This window comes from Hypanus sabinus, unplaced genomic scaffold, assembly GCF_030144855.1.
Source record: "Hypanus sabinus isolate sHypSab1 unplaced genomic scaffold, sHypSab1.hap1 scaffold_412, whole genome shotgun sequence".
NCBI classification, from domain to species: domain Eukaryota; kingdom Metazoa; phylum Chordata; class Chondrichthyes; order Myliobatiformes; family Dasyatidae; genus Hypanus; species Hypanus sabinus.
The window spans coordinates 217,707-234,005 of NW_026781293.1; the positions used below are offsets into that span (position 1 = coordinate 217,707).

Genomic DNA, 16,299 nt, shown 5'->3' on the forward strand with positions numbered 1-16,299 from the left:
GAGTTATTCGTGTGTCCATCCCTCGCCTGGGTTAATAACTCCACCACAGAAGAACGGTCCCGTTTGTAGTGTCACAGTCGGTGACATCCAAAGGATTTCGGAGGACGACGGGACTATCGACGGCGTCAGCTTACCTGAAGACTCAAAACTCTCCCTCTCTCTCTCCATCACTACTCGACTCAATCCCACGAACTGAACCGAACTTCACTCATCACCGTCAGACGGTATCCATTCACCCCGAGGCGTGAAGAAGTTTGGCTTTCCTATTTACACACACACACACACACACACACACACACACACACACACACACACAATCATTGCTAACCTGTTTGATATATCTGCATTTATATTGCTGTATAGCGTAGTTACTAATAAAGGGAATGTAGAGAGAAGGCAATTACGAAGAATTCCACACACATTCCACGCTGGGTAAACGAAATAACAGTCGCCGAAGATCTTATCCGTCGATTAGCTCCGAAATCCACTTAGAAATATCACCAGGTGACAGTCACAGGAAAATCGTCTTCAAGTGGTGACCACAGAACACCCCGATTCCACGTAAGGACCAACAAAAGTGATACCACACGATACTCCAGCAAATCCACACATATGGATGATACGAACTGACAGTCACACATCCGTTGTGCACTGCGTGCCGATGATCAGATCAACTCAACCTTTTGGGCATGGAAGAGTTGCAGCCTATAGCAGTCACACGCTGAATTTCCAACAACTTGTCTCCCTCTCCCGCTCCCGCTCCCTCAGGCTGCCGCAGCTTGTGTCTGACGTCACAGCCCCGCCTCACTCAGGCACTTAAAGCGACACTCACAGTAAACGAACATGCGTTCTCGTAACACAATTCACCTCTAAAGTCTGACAGCAGACTAGCGAGTGAATCTTCGATATGCAGAGTCAGAAACCGAAGATTTGCCAGCCTGAGTCAGGGGCTCCAGAGAGAGATGGTGTCCAAAGGAGGAGGACGAATAAGACCAGAACGATGTGGTTAAAAGTGAAAGATTAGAAGCATTTGGAAACTGGTTGATTGAAAAAAAAGGTGGTTAATTTCTGCAAAACACAGGTGGAAATCAACAGATAAGGCAGAAATTTTGGAGAGGAATACATAGAAAATGTTTTCTCAGTATTTCCAGCAACTGCAGAATCTCCTATGTTTTATATCTGCATTTTACTTTGGCTTTAGATACACGTTCATATTGAGTATATTGCTTATGGGAGCCGCTTTCTGCGTTAAAACAGCTGCAGATTTTTTCTATACCCAAGATAAAAAAAAAATGAGGTATGGACATTGAACTGGTGCTTGCAGAAATGTTTAATGGCACCGTGATTACCCATAGGGCAATTCGTTCAGAATTTCGCCGGCGCTGAAGCGCCGATGAAATGCGCAGGCGTCAGGCTGAGGCCGTCCCTGAGTTTCACGCAGGCGCGCAGTGCACAGAAGGATTTGAAAATGTCGGTTGCAGGTACGAGCGATTAACCGTGTTTTTATCTTAAATACCGACTTCAGGATAATTCCTCTGAATTTCGGACACCGTGGGCAGCAATCCCGGGACAGTCCTGTCCTCTTCCCTCTCTCTCAGCCCCACGATCCGTACACGGGCCCCGGGGAGCTTCTGGCTGATGAGGGAATGGGAACCGATGGATCTCTCAGACAGAGCTGAGCTCCAGCTATCTAAATGCAAGGATTAGGAACTCGGAGAAAGGGAACACAATCTTTTACATCAGCAGTTGAGAAAATCACCTTTGTTCTACCTCCAATCACTAACAAGAGAAAATCTGCAGATGCTGGAATTCCAAGCAACACACACAAAATGCCGGTGGAACTCAGCATTAGTACTCTTTTCCGTAGATGCTGCCTGGCCTGCTGAGCTCCTCCAGTATTTTGTGTGTGTTGCTTCCTCTACCTCCTCTTGCTCTGGACTTTTCTACCGGTGAGAACATGTTTTGTCCCATTCTCTCTGGGTACATTATGATATCAAACACCTTTGCCCTGGGCAACAAGTAGCTTTCACTTCACAAATGTGCCAGACTCCAGTGAGACAGACTACTGCCCATCCCTTCATATTCATTGGGATTTCATTCACTGAGTTCACCACCGTCAGTCATTGGGGACGGGTTCAGGGGGAATATTTATGTAGAACACAGAAACTAGTGATGCCTGTTTGCATTTTGGTGATGCAAAAGTTGCTGGAGAATTTGCAAGTGGGAAGAAGTGGAGTGATATTTGGAAATCTGACTTCTTAAAGCGTAATTTAGCAAGCAAACCACATATGGACAATGTGCAAAAGCTTTGGTGAGAAACTCCTGCATTTCCTGTTACAGGCCTGCTACATAGGTTGTGTGAGAGTGCAGATGAACTCGATCAAACCCAGAGGAGATCAAAGTTCCTATTGACAGTGATTTGCTAGCTGTGAAAATGAATACCTCTCTATATAAAATTCACTGTGCACATCTTGTCACTGGGTAAAAAATACACAGTCCAAGATTTATCTGCACACTGGTTATTACAAATTAGAGGGGTATTCGAGGGAAGGAGGGGAGACCTGCAGTGTCCCTAATGCCCTCCCCTACAAGATGTGCATCCAGCTGCAGCTTGTAACCCTGCACTTCAATGAGCTGCTTGAAATGGGTGAATTCCATATCATCCAGCAGTTGGAGGGGGTGATAGATATGACATGAAGAGAGGTGAGTTACACCCAAGGTGCAGGACACAGGAAACTGGGTGAGAGTCAGGAAGGGGAATGAGGTTAAATAGGCATCGCAGAGTACTCTTGTGGCCATTTCACACAACAACAAGTGGACCACTTCAGAAGCTGTGGGGGGAATTACCTGGCAGAGGAAAGTCAAAAGACTGATAGGGGATTCGTTAGTCAGAGGAACAGAACAAGAGGGGACGAATATCCTAGTGGTAAGGCTTGCTAGTTGTAGTGAGCAGGGGAGGGTGTGATGTGGTTAAAATAAGTTGTAGGGGGAATGGGAGCCAGAATGACAGATCAGATAGTGGAGAGGGTGAATTGAATTGACTTTATTAAATTCCTATTTCATAAACATGAGGAGTAGAAATATTTACCTTACATCATCTAAATGGGCAATGTGTAATTTATAGTAATTTATAATAGATAGTTTGTACATAGGACAGTCAATATAACATCGAAATGCAATTGTATCAGCATGAATTAATCAGTCTGATGGCCTGGTGGAAGATGATGTCCCGGGGCCTGTTGGTCCTTTTGCTGTGGTACCGTTTCCTGGATGGTAGCAGCAGGAACAGTTTGTGGTTGTGGTGAATTGGGCCTGTTTGTCCCTGATATTCGTTGGGTCCTTTTTACACACCTGGCCATGTAAATGTACTGAATCATGGAAAGTAGATTGTGCAATGTATAATTTCCTTGTTTATATTTGGAGACATTTTTTGGTGTATAAAATGATGAGGGGTATTGAGCGTGTGAGTGGCCAGAGAAGTGTTTTTTTTCCCAGGGTTGAAATGGTTAATGCCACTTTTCCGCACTCCCACAGACCCTTTGTCCATCTCCTGAGTAAATAGAGTTTGAAAAATATTTAAGATCTCCCCCATCTGCTTTGGTTCCACACGTGGATTGCCATTCCGGTCTTCCGGATTGTGCCTTGCAATCCTTTTGCTCTTAATCTATCACTCGAATCCCTGAGGATTATCCTTCACCTTTTCTGTGACAGCAACCTCATGCCATCTTTTAGCCATCCTGATTGATTTCTTATGTGTTCTCTTGCATTTCTTATACTCCATAAGAAACTGACTGCCTATCCCTGTTATGCAATTCCATTTTGTGCTTTACCAGAGTCTCAATATCTCGTGCAATCCAAGTTTACCTACAGTTTCTATCTTTACCTTTTATTCTGACATACCCACTTACTACTTTCAAAATTTCACTTTGAAGGCCTCCCATTTACCAAGCACACCTTTGCCATAAAGCAGCCTGTCCCAGTCCACAGTTGCCAGGTCCTAGTGTAGATTCCAGGTGTTGATCCATGTCCTGAACACATCCACCTTTCCTACGCTGCTCCTTGTATTGAAATATACAGGTCTCAGCATATTCACTGCACCATGCTCAACTTTTTCATTCCTGACTGTGTCTGAGGCCTGAACAACATCTGTTTCCACAACCTCTCCACAATCTGTTCTGTTATTCAGACTCCCATTCCCCCTGCAACTTTAGTTTAACCCTCCTTACCCCCACCTCCCACCATGCAGATCTATCACCTCTTTGGCTTTCCTCTCCCAGATCAATAAAAACGAGGTGCATACCAGGTACAGGCAGATAGGAACAAATGGGGTAGTTATGAAATACAGGAAATTCAAGTGAACACTCATGAAAGAAATAAAAGAAGGCATGAGGTTGCCCCAGCAGACAAGGTGAAGGAGAATCCTCAGGGATTCTGCAGATATGTTAAGAGCAAAAAGATTGCAAGGGAAAAAAAAATAATTCTCTGGAAGATCAGAATGGTAATCCATATAAAGTGATAACATAGACTTGGGGAGATTTTTGTTTGCATCCGTATTTACTCAAGAGATGAACACAGAGTCTATAGAAGTGAGGCAAAGCTGCATCAACTTCATGGACCCTGTACAGATTACAGAGGTGGAGGGGTTTGAGGCAAATTAGTGTGGATCAATCCCCAGGGCCTGACAAGTTGTTCACTTGGACCCTACGGAAGACAAGTGCAGAAATTATTGGGGCCTTAGCACAGATATTTAAATCATCCTTAGTGACAGGTGAGGTACTGGAGGATTGGAGGACAGACAATGTTGTTCTGCTGTTCAAGAAAGGCTGTAAAAATGAACTAGGAAATGATACGTTGGTGGGCTTGACATCAGAACTGGGAAAGTTATTGCAATTTGGGTGCAGGAACCAGGTATATACTGTAAGTATTTGGATAGGTGTGGACTGATAAAGGATAGACAGCATGGCTCTAGCCAATCTTATAGAGTCTCTTGAGGAAGTTATCAGGGAAGTGGATGAAGGCAAGGCAGTGGATGTTGTCTACATGGACGTTAGCAAGGCACTTGACAAAGTCTCATATGGGAGGTTGGTCAAGAAGGTTCAGTCACTCAGCATTCAAGACGAGACAGTAAATTGGATGAGACACTGTCTTTGGGAGAAGTCAGAGTGTGGTAGCAGATGGTTGCCTCTCTGACTGGAGGCCTGTGACTAGTGGTTGCCACAGGGATCAGTGCTGGATCTGTTGTTGTTTGTCATCTATATCAGTAATCTGGATGATAGTGTGATTAACTGGATCAGCAAATTTGTGTATGACAACAAAACTGGGGGTTTAGCGGACTGCGAGAAGACTATCATGGCTTGCAGTGTGATCTTGGCCAGGTGGCAAAATGGTTTGAGAAATGGAAAATGGAAATTAATGCAGACCAGTGTGAGTTTTTGCACTTTGGTCTGACCTACCAAGGGAGGTCTTTCACAGTGACTGGTCGGGCACGGAGGAGTGTTGTGGATGAAAGGGACCTGGGAATACAAGTCCTTAATTCTCTGAAAGTGGTATCACAGGTAGATAGGGATGGAAAGAATGATTTCAGCCCATTGCCCTTCATGAACCAAAGTACTGATAACAATAGATGGATGTTATGTTGACTTCTAGAAGACCTTGGTGAGGCCTAATTTGAAGTATTGTGTGCAGTTTTGGTCACCTACCTACAGGAAAGATGTAAACGAAGTTCAGATATTTCAGAGAAAATTCACAAGGATGTTGCCATGTCTGGAGAACTTGAGTTATAAGGAAAGATTGAACAAATCAGGACTTTATACCTTGGAATGCAGAAGATTGAGGTGAGATTTGATTGTGATAGAGGGGCACAGATAGTGTTAATGCAAGCTGGCCTTTTCCACGAAGATTGGGTGGGACAACAACCAGAGGCCATGGGTTCAGGGTGAACCGTGAAATGTTAAGGGGAACATGAGGGGAAACTTCTTCACACAGATGGTCATCCGGCTGTGGAATGAGCAGCCAGCACAAGTGGTGCATGCGAGCTCGATTTCAACATTTAAGAGGTTTGTTTGGTACCTGGATGGCAGAGGTGTGGGAGTGGGCTGTTTAAATAGTTCAGCACTAACTAGATGGCCCAAAGGGCCTGTTTCTGTGTTAAAATTTTCTATGACTGTGACAGCAACCTGAAATAATACAAAAAATCACTCTAAGTACTTTTAACAGCTGTGTGGACTAACCAGTCACTTCAGCAGGAATTTTTATGTGGCGTTAAAACTGTGGCACTTTAAGTTAATAATACATAAAAGAAGATCCCAGTTGCACATCAAGAAAACCTATTTGTGTGAGACTGTTTCAGTTACTGTGGGGCCAGGCACCCATGCTGCTCAGCAGAAACAGGGAATAATACCAATGGAGAGAGTCAAACTGAGCCGGTAACAAATTGGAGATGGCAGAAATGCCCCCTTCTTATACAGACAGGAAGAGCATCAGAGAGTTTGATAGTCATTCCAGATACCAGCATTCTGCCCAGTCAAAAGATGATTTCTCTGTCCAACTTGGGTTGAACCTCATTGTAACAGTGTGGTACCGGATCAAAGCTTGGCAACTCAAGTTATCTCATCTGTAATGTTGTCCGACACCCATTGATGGATTTTGTAAATCTTTTTACAGGTTAAAAACGAGAAGAAATTGGTTTCCAGGAAGCTCAAACACAGCACACCAGTTTGGTTGTCTCTGTCTAGATATTTAAGGAGCAAGGGATTCAATTGACCATCCTTCCTGCTCAAACTGTGGGGAGGGATTCACTCGATCATTTGACCAACTGGCAAGAACATCATTTTGTACAGGAGAAAGGCCGTTCACCTACTCAGTGGGAATGGATTCATTCGGTTATCACAATTGAAGGTTCATCAGGAAGTTCACACTGGGCAAGGCCATTCACGTTCTGTGTGTCAGAAGGGATTCTGTCGGACATCCCACCTGCGAACACAACAATCAGTTCACAGCACACCGGGCAGAGGCTGGTCATCTGCTGAATTTCTGGGAAAGGATTCACTCAGTCATCTGTCTTAATGGCTCACCAGCAAGTTCACACCAGGGAGCGGCCGTTTACCTGCTCAGTCTGTGAGAAGAGATTTACTCAGTTATCCAACCTACAGAGTCACCAGCGAGTTCACACTGGGGAGAAGCCATTCACGTGCTCAGTCTGTGGGAAAGGATTCACTCTGTCATCCACTCTGCTGGTACATCAGCGAGTTCACACTGGGGAGAAGCTGTTCACCTGCTCAGACTGTGGAAAGGGATTCACACTGTCATCCCGCCTACTGGTACATCAGCAAATTCACACTGGGGAGAAGCCGTTCACCTGCTCAGTCTGTGGAAAGAGATTCACACATTTATCCCAACTACAAAGTCACCAGCGAGTTCACACTGGGGAGAAGCCATTCACCTGCTCAGAATGTGGGAAGAGATTCACTGACTCTTCCACCCTACAGAGACATCAGCGAGTTCACACTGGGGAGAAGCCATTCACCTGCTCAGTCTGTGGGAAAGGATTCAGTCAGTCATCCGAACTGCAGAAACACCATCCAGCACACACTGGGGAGAAGCCGTTCAACTGCTCAGACTGTGGGAAGAGATTCACTCACTCATCCACCCTACAGAGACACCAGCAAGTTCACACAGAGGAGAAGCCATTGACCTGCTTAGTCTGTGGGAAGACATTCACTCAGTTATCCCACCTACATAGTCACCAGCGAGTTCACACTGGGGAGAAACCGTTCATCTGCTCAGTCTGTGGGAAGAGATTCACTCAGTTTTCCCTCCTACAGAGACACCAGCGAGTTCACACTGGGGAGAAGCCGTTCACATGCTCAGTCTGTGGGAAGAGATTCACTCATTTATCCACCCTACAGAGACACCAGCGAGTTCACACTGGGGAGAAGCCGTTCACATGCTCAGTCTGTGGGAAGAGATTCACTCATTCATCCACCCTACAGAGACACCAGCGAGTTCACACTGGGGAGAAGCCGTTCACATGCTCAGGCTGTGGGAAGAGATTCACTCATTCATCCACCCTACAGAGACATCAGCGAGTTCACACTGGGGAGAAGTCATTCACCTGCTCAGAATGTGGGAAGAGATACACTGACTCTTCCACCCTACAGAGTCATCAGCGAGTTCACACTGGGGAGAGGCCGTTCACCTGCTCAGTGTGTGGGAAAGGATTCACTTGGTCATCCGACTTACGGAGTCATCACCGAGTTCACACTGGGGTGAAGCCATTCACCTGCTCAGTCTGTGGGAAGAGATTCACTCAGTTATCAAACCTACAGAGTCACCAGCGAGTTCACACTGGGGAGAAGCCGTTCACCTGTTCAGAATGTGGGAAGAGATTCACTCTGTTATCCCACCTACAGAGACACCAGCGAATTCACACTGGGGAGAAGCCGTTCACCTGTTCAGAATGTGGGAAGAGATTCACTGACTCTTCCACCCTACAGAGACACCAGCGAATTCACACTGGGGAGAAGCCGTTCGCCTGTTCAGAATGTGGGAAGAGATTCACTGACTCTTCCACCCTACAGAGACACCAGCGAATTCACACTGGGGAGAAACCATTCACCTGCTCAGAATGTGGGAAAGGATTCACTCAGTCATCTGACCTGCAGAAACACCATCCAGTACACACTGGGGAGAAGCCGTTCACCTGCTCAGTCTGTCAGAAGAGATTCACTCAGTCATCCACCCTACAGAGTCACCAACGAGTTCACACTGGGGAGAAGCCGTTCACCTGCTCAGTCTGTCAGAAGAGATTCACTCAGTCATCCACCCTACAGAGTCACCAACGAGTTCACACTGGGGAGAAGCCGTTCACCTGCTCAGTCTGTCGGAGGGGATTCACTCAGTCATACACCCTACAGAGTCACCAGCGAGATCACACTGTGGAGAAGCCGTTCACCTGCTCAGTCTGTGGGAAGAGATTCACTCACTCTTACAACCTACAGAGACACCAGCGAGTTCATACTGGGGAGAGGCCATTCACCTGCTCAGAATGTGGGAAGGGATTCACTCAGTCATCTCACCTACAGAGTCATCAGCGAGTTCACACTGGGGTGAAGCCGTTCACCTGCTCAGTCTGTGGGAAGGGATTCACTCAGTCATTCACCCTACAGAGACATCAGCGAGTTCACACTAGAGAGAGGCCATTCACCTGCTGAGAATGTGGGAAGGGATTCACTCAGTCATTGCACCTACTGACACACCTGTCAGTTGACAATGGGGAGTGGCCATTGTAATGAATCCCTGGGTTTTGTTTGCTGTGGACTCATTTCAAGAGGGAGAGAGAGATTAAGAATGCGAATCAGTCTGACTTGCAGCTTGTTTACATCACTCGCAGCTTGTTTAGTTTTAACCGAGGACACAGACACTCAGAGTCAGAAGGAGATGAAGGAGGAAAAATGGAAGGTTCAAAACCAGTAAACCAGAGGCCAAGGGTCACTGTTTGTAAGTTTCCTATGCTCATAAGGGTGGGTTAATTATCAGTTCACCATACATCGAATGTGTTGTTGTCCCCTCATTTGATGCATAGGAGTGGATCTGATTTGGGATATCCTGTGGAGACCTCTTATGTGTTAACCCTTGCCTGGCTGTGATGTGGTCATTCATTTGAAGATGATACCCCTTATGACAGGTCACTTTAGGTGATAATTCTTATGTACATTTGTAAAGACGATGGATAAAATCTACAGCAACTGTTCTCTCATTTTCCCACCATGAATCCGAAAGAATTGCCTTCTCTCAACATTTACCCTGGAAATACAAATATCTCTCTCTCATCACGTATTCTATGGTTGAACTGAACTTAAATACTTTACCATCTCAAGACTCCAAGCCCTGAGCTCAATAGTTTGGGAGTTATATTTACACACATATATACACATAACACTCACGAGGAAATATGCAGATGCTGGAAATTCAAACAACACACACAAAATGCTGATGGGAAACTGCAGACCAGGCAGCATCTATAAGGAGAAGCACTGTCGACGTTTCGGGCCAAGACCCTTCATTAGGACTAACTGAAAGGAAAGATAGTAAGAGATTTGAAAGTAGTTGGGGGAGGGTGAAATGCGAAATGATAAGAGAAGACCTGAGAGAGTGGGATGAAGCTAAGAGCTGGAAAGGTGATTGGCGAATGGGATACAGAGCTGGAGAAGGGAAAGGATCATGGGACGGGACGCCTCGGGAGAAAGAAAAGTGTTGGGGGGGGGGGGGAAGCCCCAGAGGGAGATGGAGAACAGGCAGACAACTAAATATGTCAGGTATGGGGTAAGAAGGGGAGGAGGGGCAATAACAGAAGTTAGAGAAGTCAATGTTCATGCCATCAGGTTGGAGGCTACCTAGCTGTTCGTCCAACCTGAGTATGGATTCGTTTTGACAGAGGAGGCCATGGATTGACATATCAGAATGGGAATGGGATGTGGAATTAAAATATGTGGCCACTGGGAGTAATCTGTTGCTGGTGGTTCATTTATAAGTGTTACGGTTTGTAACAAAATGGGGCTACGTCTGGGAAATGAACAAATTTAAGGATTGATTTATTATTGATATCATTTGGAAATCCCTTTTGATTTATTTGTGTCTGGAAAATCAGCAGCAATGGATTTTCATAGATATCTGGAAGGGTCAATCTCTCAGGCATTAGAAGACACTAGAAGGATTGAGTTGTTGAGTATTGCTAAAACGTTAAAACTTGCAAAGGTGAAATTGACTTTGAGGGGGGCACTGATGCAGAGGATAATAGCTGAACATTATGTGTCTGAGGGAGTGTTTAAAGTGAAGGAGTTGGAGGTGTTTCCTGAAAGTAAACCTCGTGAGCTTGAGCTCCAGTAGAAGTTAGAAAAATTCAAGATGGTGTCTGCGGAAAGGCAGAGGCAGATTCAGGCTAGAGAGGCAGAAAAGCAGACAGAAAATTCTCTTACAAAGTGTAATTAAGGGGAAGGGTTAACAAGTCTATACAGCTTTGACAGTTGCTGCAGCAGCTGATTATTTATTTATTTATGCGCCCCCCCCCCCCCCCCCCCCCACCCCCCAATCATCGCCACTGGGCTATAAACGTGCCGGAGCAGTGTGTGGTTCAGTGCTTTGCTCAAGGACACACACGCTGCCTCGGCTGAGGCTCGAACTCATGACCTTCAGATCGCGAGTTCAACAACTTAACCAGCTGGCCACACACCACACATTATGACCTCATGAAGCAGGCTGTGCTCAAAGCTTACGAGTTGATCGCAGAAGCAGACAGGCAAAAGTTTAGAAATTTGAGGAAATCTGTGAACCAGACTTATATGGAATTTGCTTATGAGAAATTTGTGTGTATTGCAAACTGTTGCACATATAAAAATGTAAATGATGATTTTAACAGCTTGAAAGAGTTGGTTTTAATTGAAGAATTCAAAAAATGCATCCCTAATGACATAAAGACGTATTTAGATGGAAATGATGCTGCCACTATGCAGGAGTCTGCTAGATTAGCAGATCAGTTTGCTTTAACTCATAAGGTTAATTTTACCCCGAATAAGAGTTTCCAACAGAGTAGCAGGGATAACCAGGGTAAACCAGAAATTAATGCTGGGATTTGTCACACTTGTCAAGTTGTTGGTAAACCTAATCAGGTCATCCCAGTGGCCCCACTGCGGCCTATACCTGCATTCGGTGAACCCTTTTCCAATGTTATAGTGGATTGTGTTGGCCCATTGCCAATGACTAAAGCTGGCCATCAGTAACTACAAAGTATTATGTGTACTGCATCCAGATTCCCAGAGGCAATACCTCTCAGATATATTAAAGCTAAAACTGTGGCGAAGGCTCTTACCGAGTTTTTTTTTACTTTATTTGATTTGCCTCAAGAAATCCAGTCTGATCAACGAAGTAATTTTACATCTGGGTTATTCCAGCAGGTAGTTTATGTACTGGGAGCAAAACAAATTACATCATCTACATACCATCCGGAATCACAAGAGGCTTTAGAAAGATTTCACTCTACCCTCAAAACAATGATTAAGACATACTGTGTTGAAAATTGAAACGACTAGGATGAAGGAATACATTTGTGTTCGTTCGCAGGAAGAGAGTCGGTTCGGGAATCATTGGGCTTTACTCCATTTGAACTCGTATTTGGTCGCAGAGTGAGGTGACCTTTGACCTTGTTAAAGGAGCGGTGGATTGCTGGGGATGTACATGTTAACTTGTGACTGTGTTTTGAAGTTCAAAAATAAACTACAACAATCCTGTAGTCTAGCGAGACAAAACTTAAAGGTTTCTCAAAACAAAATGAAGTGTTGGTTTGATAAGCAGGGTTGTGAAAGAAAATACCGGGTGGGGGATAAGGTGCTTGCCTTATGTTGACGAATCCACTTCAGGTGAAATTCAATAGACTGTATGAAATAGTCTCTCAATTTAATGATGTGAATTATGTTATTACAACACACGACTGACGTAAGCTAACACAGCTGGTACACGTAAATATGATAAAGCCTTGTTTTGATAAGCAGGCACCATCTGTGAGTGCTGTTGTCAAAACATATGAATCTGGCAACCCTGAGAATGGAACGATTGACTCGTCTGAGACTTTTCACAAGCCAAACATGGTCCCAGTTAGGCTAATGAACTCGGTTGTTCCAGAAAACATTGATAACAAGTTGGCTCATCTGCAGCCAAAGCAACAACAGCTGAAGAAATTAATTCTGAAGTTTAAAGATTGATTTCCCGATGTTCCCAAGCAAACCACCTTCGCAGTACATGATGTAGATATTGGTCAAGCCAAACCGATTAAACAACACCCATATCGCATGAACATAGAAAAGTGTAAATTGCTGGAGCAAGGAATTGACTATATGCTGGAAAATGGTATTATCAATCCTTCAGCATCAGATTGGAGCTCACCTTGCGATATTGTGCCCAAACCTGATGTAGTGTTAGATTTTGCACTGATTGTAGGAAGGTAAATGCAGTAACAAAAACAGATGCCTATCCTATCCCTAGGGTGGATGATTACATTGATAAGGTTGGAAAGGCTGAATTTCTTACAAAGATTGATCTGTTGACAGGTTATTGGTGTGTTCCATTGATGGACAGAGGGAGAGAAATTTCTGCATTTGTGACACCTTTTGGGTCGTATTAATACAATGTTTTGCTGTTTGGAATGGAAAATAGTACAGGATCATTCCAGGGTATGTTTGATTCTGTAATTCGAGGGTTAGAACACACAGATGCCTATATTGATGCCTAGTCACAGGGAGTGACACTTGGGAAGAACATATCACTCCAGTGGAGAAGCTGTTTGACAGGCTTTCCCAGGCCAGCCTTACAGTTAACTTGGCAAAGAGTGAATTTGGCCATGACACTGTGACCTATCTTGGTGTTGTTGGAGGTCAAGGCAAGTGGGCCCCTGTTCAGGCAAAAGTCCAGGCAATTTCTCAAGTTCCTATTCTGACTGGTAAGAAGGCTCTTCGAAGGTTTTTGGGAATGGTTGGATATTATCGTACGTTCTGCAAGAACTTTGCTGATATCGCCCTTCCTCTGACTAATCTCCTGAAGAAGGGTGAAAGTTTGCTTAGACCGAGCCTTGTCAGGAGGCATTTGATCGATTGAAAGCCATTTTTATGTCATCAATCTGTGCTCAGGGCACCTGACTTTACAAAGCCGTTTTCTATAGCTGTGGATGCCAGTGATGAAGCTGCCGGGGCAGTGTTATTACAGAAAGATGATGATGATGTTGAACAGCCTGTATCTTACTTTTCGCGAAAATTCAACGAGCAGCAAATAAATTATTCCACCTTACCGGGCTCACTTTTGACATATAAGAACAACTTGGACAGATATATGGATGAGAGGGGTTTGGGTTGATATGGCCCAGGTTCAGGTCAGTGGGATTAGGCAGAGAAATGGTTCGGCACAGCCACGAAGGGCCAAAAGGCCTGTTTCTGTGCTGTAATGTTCTATGGTTCTTAGATAAAGAGTTGTTGTCACTCATCTTGTCATTGCGGCATTTTGATGTTTGTCCTGAGAAGAAACCTCTGGTAGTTTATACTGAGCATAATATGTTGGTGTTTTTGATTCAGGTGAAGGGCAAAACCAGATGATTGTTAAACTAGTGTCTGATTTTACAAGAATATGGTATTGTGATAATGCATATGAAAAGCACGGACAATATCATTGCCGATTGTCTTTCCAGATGCTGACCTTACAATTTTAATAGTGAAGCAGAATCTGGTATTTGTATACGATTCTGCAATGTGTTCCATGGTAACCGTACATTCATTATTTTACATACTGCAGCTTGCAGTTAAAACTTCGCTTTTAGAACAAAAATAAATTATTTGGGGGGAGGGGATGTGTTATGAATCCCTAAGTTTCGTTTGCTGTGGACTGTCACTTTAAGAGAGAGCCTGAGTGAGGTGGGGACTAACAATGACGTCAGCCGCTGACTTTCTCAGCTGACTTTTGATTTTTACAGAGAGAGAGATCAAGGAGGCGGGACGGTCTGACTTGCAGATTGTTTTCATTACTCCCAGTTTGTTTAGTTTTAAGCGAGGACACAGACACAGTCAGAAGGAGACAAAGAAAGAGAACAAAAGGATTTAGACAAGGAAACTAATGGCCAAGGGTCACTGTTTGGAACTCTCCTGTGCCCACAAGGGTGGTTTGATTATCGATCCAGTGCACACCGAATGGGTGCCTGTCAACAGGAATAATCCACAGGAGTGGATTTTGTTTGCTGAATCCTGTGGAGACCACTTTTGTGTTAACCCTTGCCTGGGTATGTGGTGTGGTGATTCACTTGAAGACGATATCCCTGTGACAAACACGAGGTCCTCTGAAATTCAAACAACAACACACACAAAATGCTGGTGGAACACAGCAGGCCAGGCAGCATCTATAGGGAGAAGCTCTGTCGACTTTTCGGGCCGAGACCCTTCGACAGGACTAAACGAAAGGAAAGATAGTAAGAGATTTGAAAGTAGTGGGGAGAGGGGGAAATGCGAAATGATAGGAGAAGACCGGAGGTGGTTCGATGAAGCTAAAAGCTGTAAAGGTGATTGGTGAAAGTGATGCAGAGCTGGAGAAGGGAAAGGATCATGGGGCAGGAGGCCTCGGGAAAAAGAAAGGTGGCGGGGCAGATGGAGAACAGGTAATCAACTAAATATGTCAGGATTGGGGTAAGAAGGGGAGGAGGAGCATGAACGGAAGTTAGACATTTTAATTACACGTCCCATTCCCATTCTGATATGTCTATCCATAAACTCCTCTATTGTCAAAATGAATCCAAACTCAGTTTGAAGGAACAACGCCTTATATGCCGGCTGGGTAGCCTCCAACCTGATGCCATGAACATTGACTTCTCTAACTTCCGTTAATGCCCCTCCTCCCCTTCTTACCCCATCCCTGATATATTTAGTTGTTTGAATGTACTCCATTTCCCTCTGGTACGCAGTTCACACCAGGGAGAGGCCGTTCTCCTGCTCCGTGTGCGGGAAGCGATTCACTTGGCCATCTCAACTGAAGGTACATCAGAGAGTTCACACTGGGGAGAAGCCGTTCACCTGCTCAGACTGTGGGAATGGATTCACTTGGTCGTCTCAACTACTGAGACACCAGCGAATTCACACTGGGGAGAGGCTCGGACTTTGGGAAGAGATTCTCTCAGCCAAATCAACCAAATGTGCATCACTGACTTGATACCGGGGAGAGACTGTTCACCTACTGTGAATTTGGGAAGCGATTCGCTTATTCATCTAACCTTATGTAACTCTTGCTTCGGCTATCAGCTTAAACTAGGAGTTGAAAGCTTTACCCCCCACTCCTGCCCACCCGGCCAAACTTAAGAAATCACATTTGGGTGGATGCTGCGTGTGTGTTCCCGGTTACAAAGCAGTACTGCACCCGAAAATAAAAAAAAAACGGTACACTATATGTGATTAAACAATTGAGCTTTATCATTCTTACTTTGACTCAGTCAAAGATGTACAGTGTATCAGTAAAGTTTCCTGTAACATTTGACTTCATTATAAAGTATTATCTTGCACCTTCTAACTCACTGAGTTTTCCAAGAATCAGTTTTTGTTAGCTGGCATGACAAGAGGTTTAGTTGAATACAGCACCTGGTGGGGTAAGAGTTATACGCTCCGATCACAGGGTATGGCAGGATAGATTCTAGCATTTTGTTAGGAAAAATAACACTTTAGAAACGCAACAGCAGGAACAGACTGAACCTAGAGTCTGGTTATAGAAACAGAGAAAATAGGT

The 16,299-nt window shown here is 44.6% G+C and overlaps 2 protein-coding genes across 3 annotated transcripts; both read left to right on the forward strand.

Moving 5' to 3' along the window:
- Nucleotides 1–1,412: 1,412 nt before the first annotated feature.
- Nucleotides 1,413–13,728, forward strand: LOC132388789 (oocyte zinc finger protein XlCOF6-like). 2 transcript variants are annotated; one of them, XR_009510339.1, is made up of 2 exons: nucleotides 1,413–1,481; nucleotides 11,949–13,728. XR_009510339.1 is itself a non-coding variant. In XM_059961198.1 (2 exons), the coding sequence occupies exon 2, from the start codon at nucleotides 7,065–7,067 to the stop codon at nucleotides 9,210–9,212; it is 2,148 nt and encodes a 715-aa protein (XP_059817181.1). In that variant the 5' UTR covers nucleotides 1,419–1,481; nucleotides 6,664–7,064; the 3' UTR covers nucleotides 9,213–9,439. The 2 variants fall into 2 exon arrangements, 1 of the variants encoding a protein (XP_059817181.1); XM_059961198.1 differs by lacking the exon at nucleotides 11,949–13,728 and adding an exon at nucleotides 6,664–9,439 and having other exon boundaries at nucleotides 1,419–1,481.
- Nucleotides 13,729–14,456: 728 nt separating this feature from the next.
- Nucleotides 14,457–15,887, forward strand: LOC132388790 (zinc finger protein 664-like). The gene has a single exon (XM_059961199.1). It carries the CDS (start codon nucleotides 15,460–15,462, stop codon nucleotides 15,730–15,732), a length of 273 nt encoding a protein of 90 aa, XP_059817182.1. The 5' UTR covers nucleotides 14,457–15,459; the 3' UTR covers nucleotides 15,733–15,887.
- The last annotated feature ends 412 nt before the right edge of the window (nucleotides 15,888–16,299 follow it).

What these genes read in the sequence shown, in the direction of transcription:
- LOC132388789 (XM_059961198.1), top strand. Translation starts at nt 7,065, where the DNA reads ATGGCTCACCAGCAAGTTCACACCAGGGAGCGGCCGTTTACCTGCTCA.
- LOC132388790 (XM_059961199.1), top strand. Translation starts at nt 15,460, where the DNA reads ATGTACTCCATTTCCCTCTGGTACGCAGTTCACACCAGGGAGAGGCCG.